The 11,054-nt window shown below is 64.0% G+C and overlaps 1 protein-coding gene across 6 annotated transcripts; it reads left to right on the top strand.

Annotated features, from left to right (window-relative positions):
• The first annotated feature begins 390 nt into the window (after positions 1 to 390).
• On the top strand, positions 391 to 11,054 carry MAPK8IP2 (mitogen-activated protein kinase 8 interacting protein 2). 6 transcript variants are annotated; one of them, XM_074003332.1, is made up of 12 exons: positions 391 to 481; positions 1,366 to 1,463; positions 2,800 to 3,075; positions 3,209 to 3,302; positions 3,462 to 4,652; positions 4,967 to 5,042; positions 5,161 to 5,333; positions 5,423 to 5,532; positions 6,289 to 6,396; positions 6,552 to 6,622; positions 9,626 to 9,724; positions 10,105 to 11,054. In XM_074003332.1, exons 2-12 carry the CDS (start codon positions 1,425 to 1,427, stop codon positions 10,175 to 10,177), a joined length of 2,310 nt encoding a protein of 769 aa, XP_073859433.1. In that variant the 5' UTR covers positions 391 to 481; positions 1,366 to 1,424; the 3' UTR covers positions 10,178 to 11,054. The 6 variants fall into 6 exon arrangements, with proteins under 6 accessions (XP_073859433.1, XP_073859432.1, XP_045219253.1 ...); XM_074003331.1 differs by having other exon boundaries at positions 3,429 to 4,652; XM_045363318.2 differs by having other exon boundaries at positions 3,426 to 4,652.

Here is an 11,054-nt window from a genome sequence, read left to right as displayed (position 1 = left end):
CGCCCCGGCCTCTCGCCAGAGGGAACAGCCCACGGTGCACCCGAGGCCCGCGGACCCCGGCGCTGCCTCTCCGGCCTCCCGCCCCGCGCGGGTCCTCCAGGGCGGGGCCCGACGCCCACCCGCCCTCCCCTTCCCTCCCGCCCCTCCCCGTGAAAAATCCTCCTCGCACGCCCGGTCCTTCCCCAACCAGCGCCCGGCAGTGAAGCCGCCGCCTCTCCTCCAACCAGCGTCCCCGGCCGCGTCCCTCCCCCGCCTCCCCCGCCGCCCTCCCCGCGCCGCCGCGCAGTCCGGGCGAGGTGCGCGGGGCGGGCGCCGCAGGGCGTGTCACGAGGTGAGCGGGGCGGGCCGAGCGCGGGCGCGGGGCGCGGCGAGGCTCCCGCACCCCCCGCCGCAGTCGCGGGCCTCTCCCGGAGAAGATGGCGGATCGCGCGGAGATGTTTTCTCTCTCCACCTTCCACTCGCTGTCGCCGCCGGGCTGCAGGTACCCCCTCGGCGCCCGGGCCGGGCGGGCCCTCCGCTCCCTGCGCCCCGCCGACCCCAACCCGGCCCGGACCCCCGTCCCCGCCGCCGGCGCGGACCCGGCCCCAGCCCCCTGCGGTCCTTGAGCCTCGGCTCGGGCGCCCCACCCCCACCCGCTCCCACTCCCTCCGTCTTCACCGCGCGTCCCCAGCCTCCGTGACCCCCGGCCCCGCCGGGATTCTGAGCCGCGCCCGGCCTGGACTGCTGACCTGGCAAGGGTGGAGGCCCTGGGCCGACCCTCTGCGGGGGAGGATGCGGGCGCGATGCGGGCACACCCTCCCAGCGCGGCGTGTCCCGGTGGCCTTGGCCTCCTTCGGTGGACGCCAGACCTGGCCGATAGGGCCCGGCCGGGAGAGAGTGGAAATCAAGCCCGGGGCCCTGCGGGAAGGGACTGGGGTGGGGAGGACGCTGGGCCTCTGGGTTTAGGCCTCACTCCGCCAGAGAGGGGGAGACAAACAGGCCAGACTCTCCTCCCAGAGCAGGCGCGACCCCTCCCCATCTGCCGCTGCCGGGTTGCAGCCCCCCTCCCGTGCTCTGCAAGACCTTGACCCCAGGGGCCTGGAGCTGCGAGTGGAGGGAGGAGAGGCTGCTGGCTCTCCAGGGAGGCGGGGTGGGAGGGGTGGGGGCAGGGTTGGCTGCTCTGGGCAGGCCTGGCTCAGACGGGGGAGGGGATCCACAGGAGAGCAGAGCTTGGGGGTCAAGATGATGGCAGGATGTGTTCCGGGAGCTGGGGGTTGTGGAGACCACGGGGCGGAGGAGCTGAGGCCGCGCTCTGCTCCTCCTCAAGGCCAGTTCCCAGGCAGAGAGTCCAGGTTGGTAGCTCTCTGACCCTGGTCTCCTTTCCAGGCCTCCCCAGGACATAAGCCTGGAAGAGTTTGACGACGAAGATCTGTCTGAGATCACTGATGACTGTGGCCTGGGCCTCAGCTACGACTCAGACCACTGTGAGAAGGTGGGGGAAGAGTTGGGGGCACAGATCCAGCTTAAGGGAGGGCCTCATTAGGTTCTTCTTAGCATTCACTTGGGGTTTTAGGGTGGGTGTGAGCTCAGCCTTGAACCGGGGACTCCTCTGATAGCTCCTCCCCACTTAACCCTTGAGGTTTCCTTGGTATCAACCCTCTCTTATTCCAACACATTGCAGGCCTCCACGCAAGGCCTTCCCCAGCATTCTCCCCGACACCATCAGTGGCCAGACCGGGACAGGGAGGTGCTCTTTTGCTTTGGGTGCCCTCTGTCCTCAGATCACTCCCAGAAAGATCTAACCCCTGGCAGCTGCCATCACAACCTTGTCCCATCCGCAGCCCTGTGCTCTGGTCTGCAGCTCCCATCTGTCTCTCTCATGTCTCCCCCTGCTGAAATCGTTTCTCCCCCATCTCCTGCTTCTCCTTCTCCCTGTCTCTCCACATTTCTGCTTTCATTTATTGAAGAACAGTTCTGGGCAACTGCCATGTGGCAAGTACTGGGGGCTTCTGGGGGCTGGGAGTGGAACAGGATAGCTGCCCTCCGGAGCTGCAACTTAGTAGAGGAGAAAGACTTGTAAGGGACAATGACTGCCCACGTGTCAAGGGCTGCATTCCAACAGAGACATAAGTTCCACAAGGGGGAAGGGAACCCAATCCACACTGAAGGAATCAGGGAGAATTTCCAGAGGAAATGTCAACCATGCCCTGAGGTTAGCAGAGCCAGGCAGATGGGGTAGGTAGGAGGGAATGGAGGAGAGGAAGTGCCAGCATGGGAATTAACTGTGCCAATGGCCCTGGGGTTGGTGCAAAGTTGGTGAATCCTCAGAGTGCAGGCTGTCTCTACGTTTATGCGTTTGTTTGATATTTACTGAACATCCGCTGAGCCCCAGGTCTTGTTCTTAGGGGTGGGTGCAACAGTGCACAACATGGATGTGACCCTGCCCTGGTGGGGCTTGCAACAGACTAAAAAACCATGTCCAGTAACTGTAAGCTGTGTTAAAATGCTGTGAAGGGAACACAGTGCTGGTGTCAAATGTGATGGGGTTCTGCAGTGAGATGAGTCTAAAAGCGGGGCTGGGGCTGCTCTGAGAATCCCTGTCATTCAGCTGTAGAGTTTTTTGGGCCCTTCCCAAGAACTGGAGTGATCCCGACGTGTCTTAAGCAGATTTTAAAAACATCGCCCTGTAGACAGAGGGGCAGAGTGAGCTGGAAGGGGCTCTCCTTTGACTGATGCACGCCGATTTCCCTTCTCCTGCACCTGGACCCCGGGCTGCTGCTGCTCTCTGGCCCAGCCCTGCTATCTCCCTCCCTCCTGCAGGACAGCCTCTCCCTGGGGCGCTCGGAGCAGCCGCACCCCATCTGCTCCTTCCAGGATGACTTCCAGGAGTTTGAGATGATCGATGACAATGAAGAGGAGGACGATGAGGACGAGGAAGAGGAGGAGGAGGAGGAGGAGGGAGATGAGGAAGGCCAGGAGGGAGGAGACCCTGGCTCAGAGGCACCTGCCCCTGGTCCCCTTATCCCCTCCCCTTCTCTGGAGGAGCCCCATAAGCACCGGCCAACCACCCTCCGTCTGACCACACTGGGGGCCCAGGTGAGTGCCCCGACCCACAGCTCCTTGGAGCTGAGCCTGGGTTCATAGCACCTGGGACTCTGCAGCCAGCCCTGCTCACCCCCTGGGAGCTGGAGGCCCTCCTCAGGACGGCCATCATGTATCTCCACCCCAGGACTCCCTGAACAACAACGGAGGCTTTGACCTGGTGCCTCCGGCCTCCTGGCAAGAGACAGCGCTGTGCTCACCCGCCCCGGAGGCCCTCAGAGGTGAGGGGTGGTGGGCCCGCGGGCCACGGTGAAGTGGGGGGGGGGGGAGGGGAGGGAGGATGGGCTGGCTGCTGAAAGAGGCCTGGATGGTGCAGAGAGGGTGACCCCCACCTCCCTGCCCAGCAGAGCCCCCGGGCCCCCTCCCTCCCACGGACACAGGGCCTGGCGGGACGCAGTCGCCAGTGCGCCCGGGTTGCGACTGCGAAGGGAACCGGCCTGCGGAACCCCCGGCGCCAGGGGGGACTTCGCCCTCCTCAGATCCCGGCATCGAGGCTGACCTGAGAAGCCGCTCGAGCGGGGGCCACGGGGGACGTCGCAGCAGCCAGGAGCTGTCCTCGCCCGGCTCCGACTCAGAGGACGCGGGCGGCGCGCGCCTAGGGCGCATGATCTCGTCCATCTCGGAGACGGAGCTGGAGCTGAGCAGCGACGGCGGAAGCAGCAGCAGCGGCCGCTCCTCGCACCTCACCAACTCCATCGAGGAGGCCTCGTCGCCCGCCTCGGAGCCGGAGCCCCCGCGCGAACCCCCGCGCCGCCCCGCCTTCCTGCCCGTGGGTCCCGACGACACCAACAGCGAGTACGAGTCGGGGTCGGAGTCGGAGCCGGACCTCAGCGAGGACGCGGACTCGCCCTGGCTGCTCAGCAACCTGGTGAGCCGCATGATCTCCGAGGGCTCCTCGCCCATCCGCTGCCCCGGCCAGTGCCTGTCTCCGGCGCCGCGCCCGCCCGGGGAGCCCGTGTCGCCGGCCGGCGGGGCTGCCCAGGACTCCCAGGACCCCGAGGCGGCCGCGGGGCCCGGCGACGTGGAGCTGGTGGACATGGAGACGCTGTGCGCGCCGCCGCCGCCTGCGCCCGCCGCGCCTCGACCCGGCCCCGCGCAGCCCGGGCCCTGCCTGTTCCTCAGCAACCCCACGCGTGACACCATCACGCCGCTGTGGGCCGCGCCCGGCCGCGCTGCCCGCCCGGGCCGAGCCTGCTCCGCCGCCTGCTCTGAGGAGGAGGACGAAGAGGACGACGAGGAAGAGGAGGATGCCGAGGACAGTGCGGGGCCCCCCGGGGGCAGGGGCACGGACCCCTCGGCGCCGCGGGACGCCTCGCTGGTGTATGACGCGGTCAAGTACACGCTGGTGGTGGACGAGCATACGCAGCTGGAGCTGGTGAGCCTGCGGCGCTGCGCCGGGCTGGGCCACGACAGCGAAGAGGACAGCAGCGGGGAGGCCAGCGAGGAGGAGGTGGGCGCAGCGCTGCTAGGCGGTGGTCAGGTCCCGGGGGACACCTCGCCGGACAGCCCTGACCTCACTTTCTCCAAGAAGTTCCTCAATGTCTTCGTCAACAGCACATCCCGGTCCTCCAGTGAGTGACAGGCAGGGAAAAGGGGGGTGACCCAGAGGAACATGCGGAGTCCCTGGCCCCAGTCCCAGGCTCCCCCACAGTGCCCGGGGCCACCTGAGGGTCTGGCCATGGTCAGGGCTGGGCGCCCTCTCCCATCCAGGACATGGCATGAGGTGGCCTGCTCTGCCTCAGCCCCTTCCTGCTCCCAGGACACCCACACCGGCCTGCAGAGGGGACTCCACCTCTGCCCGAGGCCAGGCCTCTAAACATTCCTTCCCCTACTCTGCCTCTCTGTATCCCTGTCTTCCCCACCTCTGTCCCATCTGGTCTCCCAGGCACCGAGTCCTTTGGCCTTTTCTCCTGTCTGGTCAACGGTGAGGAGCGAGAGCAGACCCACAGGGCTGTGTTCAGGTACAGCCTCCCTCCTTGCTGGCGGTGGCCCCAGCCTCAGTCCGTGCCATCCCAGGACGCCAATGGACACGACCCTCAATCCCGCCCCCCTCCCCAGTGACCTCTCCCCCAACGGCAGGTTCATCCCGCGGCATCCAGACGAACTGGAGCTGGACGTGGATGACCCCGTGTTGGTGGAGGCCGAGGAGGATGACTTCTGGTTCCGTGGCTTCAACATGCGTACGGGGGAGCGCGGTGTGTTCCCTGCCTTCTACGCCCATGCGGTTCCCGGCCCTGCCAAGGACCTGCTGGGTGAGGTCCCAACCCCGAGGGGTGGCGTGTCACCCCAGATCCTCCCCTAGGCCCCTGCCTGACCTGGGCCCTCTGTGCCCCCTCCCCAGGGAGCAAGCGGAGTCCCTGCTGGGTGGAGCGCTTTGATGTGCAGTTCCTGGGCTCTGTGGAGGTGCCCTGCCACCAGGGCAATGGCATCCTGTGTGCGGCCATGCAGAAGGTCAGTGTGGAGGCCGGGCAAGTGCAAGCTGAGGGTTCGCATGGTGGCCCCACCAGCACTGCAGGCTGGCACAGGGCCTTGAGGCTCCAAGGCGTCTGATTTCCTCCAGGGAGGGTGTGAGGGATGCTGCAGGGGTAGCTCTGGATGGGTACCCCAGGCCCTGGTTCAGAGGCCTGAGCAGGTGAGTCTAGGGCAGAGCTCAGCAGCTGTCCCTCATTACTTCTGGGTCTCTGGGCCACAGATCTTCCAGTTGGCCCCGAGTGCCATCAGCCCTTCCTCTTCCTGTCTGGAATCAAGACCAGCCCTCACAGCCCCTTCCCTGGGAGCCCCCTACTCATCCACTCACTCAGTAGACGTTTAGTGCGCGCCTGCCCATGCACCAGTACTGAGACTGAGGCTGGGGGGCGGTAGGGAGCAGGGCAGAGCAGCCCTGCCTCTGAGAGCTCCCTGGAGCTTGTAGGGCCAGGCAGTGAAGAGGCCAGGGTGGGTGGGGTCTGTGTTCCTGGCTCCTGAGCCCAGAGCAGCACCCTGCCTGGAGGAGCAGAAGGAAGATGAAGCACGCTGACTGCTTCCCCTGAGCCTGAGGAGTGGCCAAGGCCACTCCCTTATGTCTTCCAGAATTGCATCTCAGGAGTCCTCAGCATGCATGTCCTCAAACATAAGCTAAAAGGAGCAGAGGCGTACGTAGTCCCACCAAGGGGAAAGAAAGATGCCCTTGTGGGCCCCTCAGGACCCTCTTCTCCCCCAACTTCTTAGATTGCCACTGCCCGGAAACTGACTGTCCACCTGCGCCCTCCTGCCTCCTGTGACCTCGAGATCTCTCTTCGGGGGGTCAAGCTGAGTCTGAGCGGAGGAGGGCCCGAGGTGGGGGCTTGGGGGACTGGGGACAGGGGACGGGGGGGTACGGTTAAGCCACGGAGTCAGACGGGGCCAGGCTGGCAGGGGTGTCAGGCAGGCGGGAGGCAGGGGTGGCCCCAGGCTTCCTCTAACACGGGGGCTTCTGCCCACCTCTGCTGTAGTTCCAGCGCTGCAGCCATTTCTTCCAGATGAAGAACATCTCCTTCTGCGGCTGCCACCCCCGAAACAGCTGGTAAGATTCCAACCATCCCCGAGTCCCCACAAACCCGCAACTCCCCGAGTCCCCCAACTGCCCCCGAGTTCCCCAACCACCCCACAAACGCTGAGAGTCCAACCACCCCCGGAGTCCCCACAAACCCTGAGGGCTGCCTAACCATCCCCCAAGTCCCCACAAACCCTGAGGGCTGCCTAACCATCCCCCAAGTCCCCACAGACCCTGAGGGCCGCTCGTGCCCAACCCTGAGAGCTCCACCTGCACCCACTTGGCTCTCTGAGCTGAGTGTGCAGTGACGCCCGCTCTGAGCTGGACTCAGGAGGCGCAGGTCAGACAGGCTTGCATCTGGTCTGGGTGGAGAGAGGCACACGGGCGAAGGATGTGAGAAGCCTGTGTGGGTGTGGAGGATGCCCGAGTGGGCCCTGGGGAGCAGACCCCCAGAGGTGGGCAAGTCCTCCTGGGGCTCAGGATGGCCAGCCTGGAAAGACAGCAGGTGACAGGGGTAGGGAAGTGGATCTTCCTGGTGGGGTCCAGCTGAGCCAAGGGTGTGGGATGCACTGGTCGGGGGCTGTGGGCTCTGGGGCCTGTGTGTAAGGGGAGTAGCTAGAAATGTCGGTGGAGACCTGGACCCTTTTGATTACGCCAAGAAGCTGTACTTAATTCTGCTGGTAATGAGGCCATAGAAGGCTCCTAATGGCAGGAGGTGACACACTCAGGTTTACATGCTGGCTCTGGCTGCTGTGCCGACTGCACTGACAGGTGCTGCCAGTAGGGGACCTGGTGGAGCCTGAGGTTATACAGGTGCTGTGTCCTGAGACCAAGTGTGCAGATGCAGGAGGCATTGAAGAGGTATTATGGGCAGGACCTAGGCTGACCGGCTGTAGAGGCTGACCTGAAGAGACCAGGGTGACGTCTCCCTGGGGATGGTTGTGCTGTAGCCCACACACCAAGAGGGGATGCGGGATGAATCACAAACACAGTGAGACTGAAGTGGCCGTTGGTCCCAGGGGTCTGGAGCTTAGGAGGGAGACCTGGAGGGAAGATACTAGGTCAGGGCAGGTAGATCACTGACACAAGAGGGGACTAGCCAGGCAGGGTGCTGACACAGGAACAGCGGGCCAAGGGGGGCTGCCGGCTTCCCTCCAGGCATAGGCCCCTGCCCTCTGTGTCCCAGCACCCTAGAGGAAGGAGATCAGGGAGGAACCAGAAAGGCAGAGCCAGCCAGAGGCTGGAAAGGACTTGTGGGGAGTTGGAGGAAGCAGGCTCACAGGCAGGCAGGACGCAGCAGGGCACGGTGCTGCCAGGACTGAGGTGTGGGACAGACATCAGTGCGTCTTGGTGGCCTTATGGACTCTCGCTGTGGTCAAGAGTGAGGGTGCTGCCTGCTGGAAGATGCGGAGCCCTTTTGTGTCGTCCCCGCCAAGTGCAGAGATGGTCTGATGAAATCCACGAAGAGATACTGCTCAGTGGGGTGGAGAGGTGGCAGCGTGCAGGGGCGCAGACCAGACAGCGGGGCCAGCTCTGGGGTGGAGAGTTGGGATGGCGTGCAGGGGCGCAGACCAGACAGCGGGGCCAGCTCTGGGGCCACTGGGACAGCGGACACTGCCAGGAGAGCAAGAATGACCCAAATTTCTCGTCAGAAGGAAACTGGGTGAAGCTCAGGCCTCAGGCTGGACACGGCTCCAGCTAGAATTGCATGAGAGGAAGCTGGTCAGTCGAGTTTGGGGTTTGGGGTCAAGATGTGGTGTGGAGGTGGGAGGAGGCAGAGGAGCTGCTGCCCTGGCCCAAAACATCCTAATATTTGTCACCCAAGAACCCCCGCCCCCGATCGCTCGCCATGAGGAGGCACGGAGGAAACTGTAAAGTGAACGGTGAACTCGTTTCGTATTGGGGCTGGTAGTAGGTCAGGAGTACGTGCGGTGCGCTGTGTTGGGATCAGGCAGGCATTAGGATGTCTGGTGTTGGGATCACAGACTGTAGCCTTTTCTCCCAGGGCTGCCCAGCCTGGCTGTGTGTCCTGGGCAAGCTCCCAAACCTCCGTGCCTAGCTCTCCTTCAGGGCCCTACCTCAGAGGGCTGTCATGAGGCTTCTGTGAGTTAATCGAAAGGGCTGAGGATGGTGCCTGAGTAATGCAGGAAGCCAGGTCTGCGGGTCAGTGTTTATTACCATGATGACTTGAATGTGGCATTTGAGGCCGGCCCTGTGCTCTGTCTGTGGACAACGTGCACACACTGGCATTTGAGGCCGGCCCTGTGCTCTGTCTGTGGACGGCGTGCGCACACTGCCCTGGCAACCAGACCATCATGCGGCTTTCCCATCTGGTGGAATCACAAAGCCCCGAAGCCGTGGGGGAATGGACAGGTCGGCCAGTTTCAGGGGTGGGGGTGCGGGAGCGTCCTGCTGCAGAACTCTGACCGCCTCTCCCTCTGGACGATGATTTTTGATTTTTGCTAATGTCTGGGATGAGAAGACAGCACACATGGAGGAGCTGGGCAGTGACTCCATGAGCGAGGCCCTGCAAGGAGCTGCTTTACAGTGGGAGCGAGGGATAGAGCAGAAGAGGGTTTTACAGACCAGGGGTAACGTCCAGCCCCACCTCGGAGCTGGGCAAGGGGCTCTCAGTCTGCAGGGCCCACAGGAGGAGGCCTGAGATGGCAGGAGACATGGTCTCCAGTGGCTGGGCAGAGGCCTTGCTCTGTGGTCCTGGGGCAGGCCCTGAATAGGGCCACAGAGGGCGGCAGTGCCAGCTCAGAGAAGGGAGCTGCGTCCTCAGCGTGGGCCGGATGCCCCTGGTCACCACGGAGTTAACTCAGAGCATGAACTCTTGGTGGGTGCCCAGCCCTGTGCTTGAGTTAAAACCAAAAAAAGACAACTTCAGATCTTTAAATTGTGCGACCCCCACCCTCCTGTCCCCTACCCTCTCCCCAAGCCTTTTGTTCCTGCCTCCTCTCTACATCATTTTTGGGGTGGCTAAGGCTGGGCCAGGGCCCTGACGTGCCCTCCACACTGACTTGCCCACAGCTATTTTGGCTTCATCACCAAACACCCCCTGCTGAGCCGCTTCGCCTGCCACGTCTTTGTCTCCCAGGAGTCCATGAGGCCGGTGGCGCAGAGCGTGGGGTGAGTGGGGCCCCAGGGTGTGGGTGGGGACACAGAACGGGTGCGGAGGTGAGCAGGTGGGGCAGGAGCCTGGCAGGGGAGGTCTGGGGAAGGAGAACCGGATGCGCTGTGTGGAGAGGGTGGTGGTGGGTGATGATTTGGGGTCCTGGGCGTGGGGTGAGGACAGGCACAGACACATGGCCCAGGCACTCTGGCAGGGGTAGAATTGCTGGGCCAGGAGAGCTGAGGGTCACACTTGGGGGTGACGTGGCCATGCCTAGGTGGGGGGTTGTAGATGGCTGCAGAGGGAGGAAGGAGGGATAGCTCAGAGGCACCGTGGAAGGCGGTTTGGGGGTTGAGGACCGGCCCTGAGCGGCTGGTGGAGGACCATCTTCCCCCAGCCGCGCCTTCCTGGAGTACTACCAGGAGCACCTGGCGTACGCCTGCCCCACGGAGGACATCTACCTGGAGTAGCCCGCCCACCGCTCTCTGGCCGTCTGCTCCAGGCACAGCTGGGGCTGAAGATGTCTCAAGAGGCCACCATGGCTTTGGCAAGGACTGGATTGGGGGGACATGGGACCTTACACTTGTGGGGGTCTGCGGGCTGGGAACTCTCGTCCTCCGTCCCCAGAGCACAGCTGTGGGGACTGCGGGGGAGTGGGGCCCCCGTGCCCCCGCTTTTCCTCAGATCCGTTCTTTCTCTGTGTTGTCCTCCTCCATCCCTCCCCAGCCTCCCTTTCCTCTCTCCTGGTGTCTCTGCCCCTCTCTGTGCCTGCAAACCGTATCCTCTATTCTTCACTTTGGGGTCAGAACTTTGGGGGTGTGGAGGAGGCGTGGCTCGAGGGACGGGTAATGCCGGCTTCCAAGTGATGCCCTCCTGCCACTCCCCTGCGATTTATAAGGGAATTTTAATTTTTATAGTGAATCTCAAGGGATCGTCCCATCCTTGACCACAGGGACAAGAGGGGCCGCCTCGCCCCAGCCCCGCCCCACATGGAGCTCAGGGGGAAGCAGGGAAGGGGGCCCCCTCGCCCCAGCCTCGCCCCACATGGAGCTCAGGGGGAAGCAGGGAAGGGGGCCCCCTCGCCCCAGCCCCGCCCCACATGGAGCTCAGGGGGAAGCAGGGAAGGGTTCCCAAAAGAGCCCTGCGGAGGCTAGGAGTGGTTCTTGATGCTCACCTGAAGCCCCCAGACGCTGCTAGGAGGAGGGGGCCCCTCCTGGGCCCCCAGTACTCCTCCGCTTGCCGCTGCTAGCGCACCCCTGCAGTCCAGCGTGCATCCGCCCCACGCACGCCCCATGCTGTGTTCCTGGGCCCTGCCCAAGGCCTCAATAAACTCTCTGCTTGGTGTGA

The sequence above is a fragment of the Macaca fascicularis genome, chromosome 10 (genome assembly GCF_037993035.2).
Source record: "Macaca fascicularis isolate 582-1 chromosome 10, T2T-MFA8v1.1".
Classification (NCBI taxonomy): Eukaryota; Metazoa; Chordata; class Mammalia; order Primates; family Cercopithecidae; genus Macaca; species Macaca fascicularis.
This window is presented reverse-complemented; position numbering and strand designations above follow the sequence as displayed.